The 11150-nt window shown below is 57.4% G+C and overlaps 1 protein-coding gene across 1 annotated transcript in view; it reads right to left on the minus strand.

Moving 5' to 3' along the window:
- The window catches only part of Ccdc40 (coiled-coil domain containing 40), a 65428-nt gene that overhangs the window by 37929 nt on the left and 16349 nt on the right, over positions 1-11150 (minus strand). The window contains exons 3-5 of the mRNA XM_013036300.1: positions 10892-11074; positions 7364-7609; positions 6354-6567 (exon numbers count right to left, since the gene is read on the minus strand). Of these exons, the coding sequence (XP_012891754.1) occupies positions 6354-6567; positions 7364-7609; positions 10892-11074 (643 nt within the window). The remainder of the gene's footprint in view (positions 1-6353; positions 6568-7363; positions 7610-10891; positions 11075-11150) is intronic.

The following is an 11150-nucleotide window of genomic DNA, read 5'->3' on the forward strand; positions in this document are numbered from 1 at the left end:
CAGCCAAGGCCAGCAGGGGGAGGGGGGGGGAGGGAAGGGGGGTAGTCCTGTTTACTCCACCTCCACCCTTCTGTTGGTTTGCTTTAGTTCTGGAGGTTGAACTCGGGGCCTTACACTTGCCACAAAATGCTATACCACTGGAGCCGCAGCCCTGGCCCCGTCATTTTGGCTGTGTGTGAACAGGGTCTCACATTCGGGCCTGGGTGGCTTGAACCAACATCCTCCTATTTGTGCTTCCCAAAGAGCTGAGAGGTGTGAACTACAGTGCCCAGCCTTTTCTTTTCTTCTTTGGCCAGTCCTGGGGCTTGAACTCAGCGCCTGGCGCTGTCCCTGAGTTTCTTTCTTTTCTTTTTTTCCCCCTCAAGGCTAGCACTCTACCACTTGAGCCACTCTAGATTTTTTCTGCATATGTGGTGCTGAGGAATGGAACCCAGAGCTTCACGCATGCTGGGCAAGCGCTCTACCACCAAGCCACCTTCCCAGCCCAGTGGCCAGCTTTTATTGGCTAGTAAGATGGGGTGGATTGGCTGAAAACGTTTTGCCTGGGCTGGCTTAGACTGTGATTCTGTGATTCTCCCTATATCTGCCTCCCAGGGAGCTAGGACTACAGGTGTGAACCTCTGTGCCTAGGCCTGTGTGTGAGTACTAGGGTTTGAACCCAGAGCTTCATGTTTGCTAGACAAGCATTCTACCACCTGAGCCAGGCCCCTGGTCATTTTGCTTGTACTGTGTTGTTCAGTTGGGATCTTACACCAGTCCCCTTGAAGTGGGAAACTTCTAACTCCACCTCCTGAGTAGCCAGGATCCAGGCATGAAGCACCTTTCCCAGCCACTCATCCTGACTTTTCTTGACCAAAAAATCAGCAAAGGGATACCAGGAAACTAAACACCGTTTCAAAGAAGCCTGAGGCCTCTGGGTCCCAGGGGGCTGCAGGACACCTGAGGCTCACACTTGCAAGGCTGAGGTCTGAGGAGAACATTTCTGAGAGACTCTTATCTCCAGTTAACCAGCCAACAGCCAGAAAGGAAGGGGCTGGCCAAAAAGCTGAGCAAGAGCTCAAGGCCCTGAATTCAAGCACTAGTACTTGCCCACCCCCCAAAAAAAACAAAACAACAAAAAAAACCCACTGAATGGTGGATTTTTATTTTATTATTTGTGGTGTGTGTGTGTGTGTTTACGTGTACAGTACTGGGGCTTGAATTCAGGGCCTGGGCACTGTCCCTGAGTTTTGAACTCGGGGCCTGGCACTGTCCCTGAGTTTTGAACTCTGGGCCTGGGCACTGTCCCTCAGCTCTTTAGCTCAAGGTGAGTACTCTACCACAGCGCCACTTCTGGTTTTCTGAGAGGTTTACTGGAGATAAGAGTCTCATGGCCTTTCCTTCCCTGGGCTGGCTTTGAATCTCAATCCTCAGATCTCAGTCTCATTAGTAGCTGGGATTTCAGGCATGAGCTACCACACCTGGCTCAATTCCAGCCCCTTATTACCTTGACTATTGTGTGTGTGAGTGTGTGTGTGCACATGCACACATGCATGCCTGCTGGTGCTGGGGCTTGAACTTTAAGGCCTGGATGCTTTCCTTTAGCTTTTTTACTCACGGCTGATGCTGTACCACTTGATCTATAGCTCCACTTATGGCTTTTTGCTGGCTAATTCAAGATAAGAGTTTCATGGGCTTTTGCTTAAGCAGGCTTTGAGCTTCAATCCTCAGCACCCTGAGTATTTACCATTACATTAGTTAATTTACAGGTAGGGTCTGGATGCCTGGCCTTCCTCCCACCTGCTGGCCATTCCCGGGGGGGGGGGCATCCAGCTGTTGTTGGGGGTGGGAGGAGGGCCGGCCCAGGCTGTGTTGCTGGCCGGTGGACACGTGGGCACTGTGTGGGTGACCTTTGGCTCAGGTGTGAGTGTGTGTGCCGTGGGCGGGGCCTCACACCCACCTCGTTCACCGCCTCCTTCAGACACCGGGTGTCATGGGCCTGCGCACCGTACTGAGCCTCCAGCAGGGCAATGCTCTCTTCCAGCTGGTGCACTCGCGAGGTGAGCCGGTCCACGTGCAGGTCCTGGGGGCGGGGCAGAGAAGAGCCAAGACCTGCCGTCAGCACAGCCCGGCCTGAGCCCCGGGCAGCAGCTGAGGCCCATGGGGGGGGGGGGCTGTGTGCCCCAGGGGCCGCGTAAACACCTGCTTTTTCTTCTCCACTTCAGCCCGCATCCGCTCCATCTCCGCCTTCTTCACCACCTGCTTCATCACGGAAATGTCGTCCCGCACATCCTGGTCTATGTTCTGCATGTAGAAGAGGTTCAGGGCCAAGTTCTCCATCTCCGTCTGCAGGGCGGCCACTGGGGAGGAGAGGAGGGGCACTCAGGATCGTCCTCGACCCCTCCCTCCGGCGTGGGGCAGGGGACCCTGCCACCATTGTGTAGCCCAGGCTGGCCTCTAACTCAAGATCCTCAGGCCTCAGCCTGAGAGAGCTGGGGCTACAGGCCTGTGTAACCACACCCAGCCTGAGAATGGCTTTTAAACCATAAAGACCCAGACTCTGCTGCGAAATAGAGACTGAGAGAAAAGAGAGGTACACAATCTACACTCACCAACTACAACATGTTCTGCTGTATGAGTAGGGCTGAATGACCAAATCTTGTGTCTATTTCACAGGTTTCTTACCAGTTAACAGTGAGCAAATTCACACAGAGGCCCAAGGCCCCATGACCCCAATGCTAAAGGGAGGCTGAGCTCCACCAAAGCTCTCTCCCTGCAGCCAGTGAGAGGGAGGCCGCCCTGGAGGCTGGGCCTCCAGGAGGCTGCACTGCCTACTCACCCAAAGTTCCATAAACCCTCAGGAACGAATTCCTTTAACCAAATTCAAATTCAGCCGCGTGCTGGAGGCTCACGCCTGTAATCCCAGCTACTGAGGGAGCTGCGATCTGAGGATCACAGTTCAAAGCCAGCCCGGGCAGGAAAGTCCATGAGACTCCTATCTCCAATAAACCATGGAAAACCAGCAGTAGCGCTTTGGCTCAAGTGGTAGAGCGCTTGCCTTGAGCTGAAGAGCGTAGGGACAGCGCCCAGGCCCAGAGTTCAGGCCCCAGGACCAGAAAATAAAATTCCTGTCTGCTCTCTCTACTCTCTCCACACCCCTGACTGAGGCTGGGCCTGTGGCCCCACACCCCTGACTCCCTGTTTGTGTCTGTGTTGGGTGTGGATGACCACCGCTAGTTGGTGCCAGCAGCAAATCCAGAGTGTGCGGTCTAGAGACCTCCCTCTCCCCCTTCCCCCAGGTCCAGTTGTTTGTTTTTTTTTGTTGTTGTTGTTGGTCATGGGGCCTGAACTCTGGGCCTGGGCGCTGTCCCTCAACTCTTCAGCTCAAGGCTAGCACTAGCACTTGAGCCACAGTGCCACTTCCAGCTTTTTCTGTTTATGTGGTGCTGAGGAATGGAACCCAGGGCTTCATGCATGCCAGGCAAGCACTCTACCACTGAGCCACCTTCCCAGCCCCTCAGAATCCCCCACCCCAGGCCCCGACTGCACGCACGCTTCTTGCGCGCCTCGCTGGCCTCCCCATAGGTCTTGGTGTAGAGCGCACGCAGCTCCTGCAGCTCATCCTCCTTCTGCCGCCTCTCGCAGGAGGCCAGGGAGTGGCGGTCGTGGCTCTTCTCCAGCTGCATCTGCAGGTAGGCCAGGTGCTGCTGGATCCCGTAGAGATTCACGCCCAGCTCCTGACGCTGGCTCCGCCTCTGCTTGGTGCCCACTTCCTGCGCCCAGGAGAAGAGGGTCACGAGGACGCAGGGGGCCTGTCCGGGCCTGGGCAGCCGGGACCCCGCGTACCAGCTCCTGAATCTCCAGCTTCAGCTTCTCGATCTGCCGGTTGAGGTAGCTCTTCAGGGTGGTCTGGAACCTGACCATCAGTGGCTGAAACACAAGACCGCCGCGGTCAGCCCCCGCCTGGGGGCCACGGCTCCCCTCCGCGTGTGTGCGTGTGCATGTGTGTGTGATTCCAGCAGCAGTTGTGCCCCCTATCTTCTTGGTATTTTTCTTCTGGAAGCCACAAACTCAAGGCACCCCCTGGGCTCCTGCAGGCATGGAGGGGCTGAGGGTCCCGCTGTAAAGGCAGGCCAGCTCCCTCAGGCGGTCCCTTTCTCAGGGGCCGGAGGGTGTCAGCGTCCAGTGACGTTGTGCAGCCTGGTGAGCCCTGCTTTCCCTCAGACCAGAGCTGGACTTCACCAGGTGCCGGGCGGGCGGGGACGGGGGCGAGGGGGGGGGATGAGATAAGGCCCCTTCAAGGCAATGAGTGTGTCCCTAGACTCCACTAGGAAGCAAGGCCTGGAGTCCTTCTCCTTATTACACAAAGGCTGTGGAGCCCAGGGCCGCCCAACCCCACCCTCCCAGGCCCAGGCCAGCAAGCGGAAGTGGGGGACGTATACTTTGGGCATGGGAATCTGAAACCCCTCGGGTAGGAAGCAGGGGCTGGGTGTGCCTGTGGCGGGCAGATCTGGACCCAGGGGGCTGGAAGACCACATGGCCCGAGTGACTCTTCTACACAGGGCAAAAGCAAGTCCCAGGAATCTTACGTGGTCTGGGTCCAAAACCACCGTGCGGGACCCATCGTCTCCCATGTCCTCGCTGCCCTCGGACTCCTCCGCGCCCAACAGGGCGGCTTCCTCAGGGGTGAGCTGGATCCGAGCCAGGAATGCCTCCAGGGAATCACTCCGGCCTTGGGGCCCCAGTGAGGGCATAGCTGAGGGAGGAGGGCAAACGTCACCGGGCAGCATCATATTTTGGGGGAGGTGGCAGCAAAGCTGGTCCCACCCACGGGCAGTGCAATGGATCTAAAACAAGGAAAACCAGAGAAGCCAAGCAAGGGCTGGGAGCACGCCCTTGGGACCGCCCATTCTATCTGCGCTTTGTGGTTGGAGGCACTGAGCATTGAACTAGGGCCTTGTAGGGCCTGTGTCTCCTAAGCAGGTGTGTCGCCCCTCAAGCCATGCCCCCAGCCCTTTCTTGCTTTGGTTATTTTTGAGGTAAGGTCTTGTCTTACGCCCAATCCTACTGCGCTGCAATCTGCTGTGCCTCCCTGTGCGGCTGGAGAGGACAGGCAGGCATCAGGCGCCTCATCACTGAGACTCAGTCATGCAAATGTGTAAGCCCAGGCTAGCTTTGAACTGCCATCCTCCTGTCTACCTCCCAAGTGCTGGGGTCACAGGAGTGACACACTGTGCCCAGCTCTGTTCTTTTTTTTGGTCAATCATGGGGCTTGAACTCTGGGCCTGCGTGCTGTCCCTCAGTTCTTCAGCTCAAGGTGAGCACTCTACCACTTGAGCCACAGCGCACCACTTCCGATTTTCTGGTGGTTCATTGGAGATAAGTGTCTCACAGACTTTCCTGCCTGGGCTGGCTTTGAACTGCGATCCTCAGATCTCAGACTCCTGAGTAGCTAGGATGACAGGCGTGAGCCACCTGCATGTGGCTCTTGTGGACTCTTGATGATGACCCTGTGCTGCCTGTTACCTGGACAACTTTCTGAATGACCTGCAGGTCCTCCTCTGCACACGGCCGACTGTTGGGACTAAGTGAGCTCTTAGTAAATGCTCTCTGCAGTGCGGATGTGTTTACGTTGGTGCTGGAGGGGCAGCCTGCTTTGCGTGGAGGGATGCTGGCTGGGGCTGGGGCTGGGGCTGTCAGCATACCTGCCTGTAGGAGGGTCTGGTCCACCTCAGATGACAAGCTGCTCTGGAGGCTCAGTCTGAAGCGGTGCTCCAGGCCCATGGGAAAGGTCTGTGGCAAGGGGACAATTAATTAGTTCTTATTAATTACTGGGGACTGCTGCACTGTGGATGTGGTGCCACTGTGGGCCCCCTACCCCCACCATGGGGCCCCGGGGCCGGGTCCCTAGGGAAGAGCTTTAGGGATGTGGCAGAACTTTTTTGGGGTTTTTTTTTTTTTGGGTCCGGTCGTGGGGCCTGAACTCTGGGCCTGGGTGCTGTCCCTCAGCTCAGCTCAAGGCTAGCGCTCTACCACTTGAGCCACAGCGCCACTTCCGGCTTTTTTCTTTTTGCTTATGTGGTGCTGAGGAATGGAACCCAGGGCCTCATGCATGCAAGGCAAGCACTCTACCACTGAGCCACCTTCCCAGCCCCGATGGATGCTCTCAACAGAGGGATGGGAAAGAACAGCAGGTGCATGCAGCCTGCCATAGCCCCGCCCCATGTCGGGCCCCACCCCCACAGCGCCAAGCCCTGCCCCTGGCCGTACAGCCCCGCCCCACCCCGCATCGGGCCCCACCCCCCACAGCGCCAAGCCCCGCCCCTGGCCGTACAGCCCCGCCCCACCCCGCGTGGGGCCAGCCCTGCCCTCACTGTCGGTCCGCAGCTTCTTCTGCTCCATGATGTTCAGCTCCTTGCTGAGCATGTCCAGGGTGGCCAGCTGGTCCTCGCGCTCCTGGCTGACCTGCACCAGCTCCTGCTGCAGGCGCAGCCAGCTCACCTGGGTCTGCGTGATCTTGGCCGTGTGCTCTTCGATCAGCTTGGTCAGCCGTTTGATTTCCACCTCCAGGGGTCCCATCTCTTCCCCCTGGGGGGCACAGTTCTCCAGGGTGAACGTGCTCCGGGTCCCTCCTGGGCCCACGCCCTCGGGGTCCCTTGGGGCCTCTTTGCTACCCACAGGGCTTTGCGGCTGCTTTCCTAACCCAACATGGGGGCTCTCCCCCACGGGCCCCCAGTGTGCACCCCGACCCCTACCAGCATTGTGAGCACCAGGGGGTGTAGAGACCCACACTCGTTAGACCACTGGCACAGCGGTCGGTGGTCACTGCTGGCTCCAATGGCGGGCAGCCCTCACCATGCCCACAGAGGGCGGCGGTCCAGGGGAAGAGGTAACACCGTGTGCCGGGGCCTGCTGCAACCACGCCCTGCACTGGCCTCGGTCAGGCGCCCCCCCCCCCCCGTGCCGGGACACCGTGTCCTGAGGGGTCACTCTGTCTGTCTTCTTTCTTGGTGGTGCTGGGGTTTGGCATGCAGGGCCTCATGCTTGCTGGAGACAGATCCGTAACTCTTTTTTTTTTTTTTTTAATTTTTAGTTATTTTTTACCTAGGATCTTGGTTTTTCCCCAGAGCTAGCCTTAGACTGATCTCGTCCTCAGTATGCCTCCCATGTAGCTCGGACACAAATGTGCTACCATGCTTCACCTATTGGTTGAGATGGGGTTCTTGCTAACTGCCCCCCGCCCTCGGCTGTCCTCAACCCACCCTCTTCCTGATGTCCGCCTCCTGAGTGGCTGGGATTACAAGCATGAGGCACCATGCCTGGTCTCCAGGGCTTCCTTTCTCATAACAAAGCCCGGAAGGATCTGTCCCACCGGGGGCCTTACCCCCAGCTCCGACACAATCTGCTCGAGCTGCTTGTTGAAGGTGTTGATGAGCCCCTGCTTCCTCTCGATCAGGATGGTGCGGCGGGAGATCTCGTTCTCGCTGTTGGTGATGAGCTCATTCACCTCCTTCACCTCCTTGTCCAGCTCCGACAGCGTCTTCTGGTGCATTTCCAGCCTGCAGCTGGTGTTGGTGATGTTCAGGGTGGCCTGCGCAATGTCGCCGTCGATTTTGGAGAGGTGTGTCACCTGAATTAGGGGACGAGGCACGTGTGTGAGCACTTCTGTCCCAGGAGGCTCCAGGCAGGCAGACCTGGAGGATGCTGGCTGCTGGGGCCTGGAGACCCGGATGGAAGCCCGCCACTGCGGCTGGCTCATTGCGTGCGTGGGGCAGTTGCGGTGGCCAGGGGTGGGAGGGAATGGTCTGATTCTACTGCCAGGTTTTCCTGCTGCAGTCACATGGAACGTAGCCTTCTTTCTGTCTTTTACATGAGCCCTCTGTGCTCAGTGGGACAGAACTAGGCTGCGGGTCGCCTCCTGGGCTGTGGCTGCTAGAGCAGGTTATGATTGTATGGGGGGGGCGGGTGCTGCTGGGAATTGAATTCAGGACCTCACACTTCTGGGTAGGTTCTCTACCACTTGAGTCATGCCCCCAGCCCTTTTGCTTTATGTATTTTGTTACTGAGATGCGGTCCTCCCAACTCTGCATGGGCTGGCCTCTAACATGTGATCCTTGTGCCTCTGCTTCCCAGGTAGTGGGGTTACAAGCACAAGCCGTCACACCCAGCTGATTTGCTCCTAATTTTGGTGGGTGTGTATCAGTATTGGGGCTTGGACTCGGTGCTAGGCGCTCTATCACTTGAGCCAAACCTCCACTTCTGGCTGGTTAATTGGAGATAAGAGACTCACAGGGGGCTGGGAAGGTGGCTCAGTGGTAGAGCGCTTGCCTTGCATGCATGAGGCCCTAGGCTCCATTCCTCAGCACCACATGAGCAGGAAAAAAAAAAGCCGGAAGTAGTGCTGTGGCTCAAGTGGTAGAGCGCTAGCCTTGAGCTGAAGAGCTGAGGGAGAGCGTCCGGGCCCAGAATTCAGACCCCACGACCGACCCCCCCCCCAAAAAAAAGACTCACAGGTGTCCCTGCCCAGGCTGGCTTCAAACCACAACCTGCAGATCTCAGCTGGTTGAGTAACTAGGATTACAGGTGTGAGCCACCGGTGCCACCCTGTGGGTGGTCTTGGCTGTCCCTGCCTCTGGGCTCCCGCTGCCAGCCCTCCAGCACCCCGTCTGCTCTGGGGCCCGCAGCTCCCCCTCCTAGGCCCCAACCACAGCCAGGGCTCCCACTCCCACCACTTGTAAAACACAGACCCCGCCCCCGCCCTGTTCTGTGAACATCATCCCGAGACCAGGTGCCAGCAGGGCCTCCACTGCCTGAGCCCCTTTTACTCTCCAGACCACTCCCTCCCCCCACTGCCCTGCCCTGTCCTGTCCGCCACGCCCTGTGGGCCCCGGCTCTGCGGGGTCCATCCACCCAGTGCTCCTCCTCCTGGAGGCGCCCCTGCCCCGCCCTGCCTGCCTGCCACCGGCTCACAGCTCCCGGGCCGGGACCAGCAGGGATCCCTCAGAGCTCCATCTGTTGGAAAATGGCAATTGTAGGGGAATTTGTTGTCCAGGGCTCCTTCCTGCCCTCTTCTGGACAGAGGTGGTAGTGCAACCCAGACTGCCCAGGAGGGGCAGAGCTGCGTCTGGCACAGCCGCTCTCCTTAGGACAGAACCAGAGCAGGTCCCGCAGGGGACACCGGGACAGCAAGGAGCCCCACCCCCGGGGACTCAGCCCCCACCCTCTATGACCGGAGTCCAAAGCAGGGCTCCTCCTTGGACCCTGGGGGCTGTGGGAGCCCCTGTGAGGTGAGACCTCACCTTCCCGGGCCTTCCTCAGGAACCCGGCCAAGGCCCAGGGCTGCAGGGCCAAATTCAAGCCAGGTGCTCACACCTATAACCCCAGCCACTCCGGAGACTAAGACCCAGAGGATTATGGTTTGAGGTCAGCCCTGGCAAAAGAGTCCATGAGACTCAATCTCCAAATCACCAGCCAAAAGCAGGGCAAACTATGCAGAGACAATCACTGACTCCTACACCCAGCCTGCACCCGCCCTCTGCTGTGTGCCACAGCCCAGTGCGACTGAGGATTCAAATAGACCCTGGGCGTGCATGTATAGCTCGTGTGTGTGTGTGTGTGTGTGTGTGTGTGTGTGTGTGTGTGTATAGAAAGATATTCAGGAAGAAATACATCAAGATCACAGAAAAGACTGTCCTAAACTAGACCTGACTTTTTTTTTTTGTTTTTGTCAGTCGTGGGGCCTGAACTCTGGGCCTGGGCACTGTCCCTTAGCTCTTCAGCTCAAGGCGAGTGCTCTACCACTTGATCCACAGTGCCACTTCCAGCTTTTTCTGCTTACGTGGTGCTGAGGAATCGAACCCAGGGCCTCATGCATGCAAGGCAAGCACTCAACCACTGGGCCACCTTCCCAGCCCTAAACCTGACTTTTCTTCTTCTATTTCCATAAGAGGTAACTTAAGTTAGCACCAGCTCATTACAGGCTCATGCCTGTAATCCTAGCTACTTAGGAGGCTAAGAGCTGAGGATCATGGTTCAAAGCCAACCCAGGCAAGAAAGTCTATGAAATTCTTATCTTCAATTAACCAAAAATCCACAAGTGGTACTGTGTGTGACTCAAATGGTAGAGCTCTAGCCTTAAGCAAAAAGCTTAGGGACAGTGTCCAAGCCCTGAGTACAAGTCCCAGAGCTAGCATGTATGCTTGAGCATGTGCGTGTTCATGCACACACACACACACACACACACACCAAACCCCCCTGGCGTGACTAATTGATGTCAACTTAAAAAGGAGAAGGGCCAGGCCCAGTGGCTCACGCCTATAATCCTAGCTACTTAGAAGGCTGAGATCTGAGGATCTAGGTTCATAGCCAGCCTGGGCAGGAAAGTCCATGAGAGTCTTCTCTCCAATAAAACCACCAGAAACTGGAAGTGGCGCTGTAGCTCAAGTGGTAGAGCGCTTGCCTTGAGCTGAAGAGCTGAGGGACAGCGCCCAGGCCCAGCGTTCATGCCCCATGACCGACAAAGAAAAAAAATTTAAAAAAATAATAATAAATTAAAAGGAAGGGAAGCCAGGTGCTAGTGGCTCCCACCTGTAATCATAGCTACTCAGGAGGCTGAGCTCTGAGGATTATGGTTCGAAGCCAGCCTGGGCAGGAAAGTCTTGAAGATTCTTATCTGCAAATAACCACCAGAAAACTGGAAGTGGGGCAGTGGCTCAAAGTGGTAGAGCACTTGCCTTGGGTGGAAAAAGCTCAGGGACAGCACCTAGAGCCCTGAGTTCAAGCCCCTTAACTGGCCAAAACAAGTGGGGGGAGAGGAGAAGGCTTTGACCACAAGAAGCCACGCAGAGCGTCTGGTGGGGTCAGCTTGGCCACACTGCCCCGCCCCGCCCCGCCCCGGAGGGGAGCTTCCTACCATGGTGGTCTTTTCCTTCTGCAGCTTCTGGAGGAGCTGGTTGAAGTACTTGGTCAACTTTCTGGAGGTCACGTGCTCCTGCAGTTTGTCCGTGATGGAGGTGTCCGTGTGGCGCTTGAAGTCCTGCTCCTGGCGGATGGCCTGGTGGATGGCGTGCAGCTCGTTTGTGACTGCCGTGTGCTCCTGGGAGAGCGGAAGGTAGTGCTTCTGAGGGGGGTGCCCCAGCCAGGGCGGGTGGGGCGCCCAGCCCGGGGCCGGG

This window comes from Dipodomys ordii, unplaced genomic scaffold, assembly GCF_000151885.1.
Source record: "Dipodomys ordii isolate 6190 unplaced genomic scaffold, Dord_2.0 Scaffold7, whole genome shotgun sequence".
Taxonomy (NCBI): domain Eukaryota; kingdom Metazoa; phylum Chordata; class Mammalia; order Rodentia; family Heteromyidae; genus Dipodomys; species Dipodomys ordii.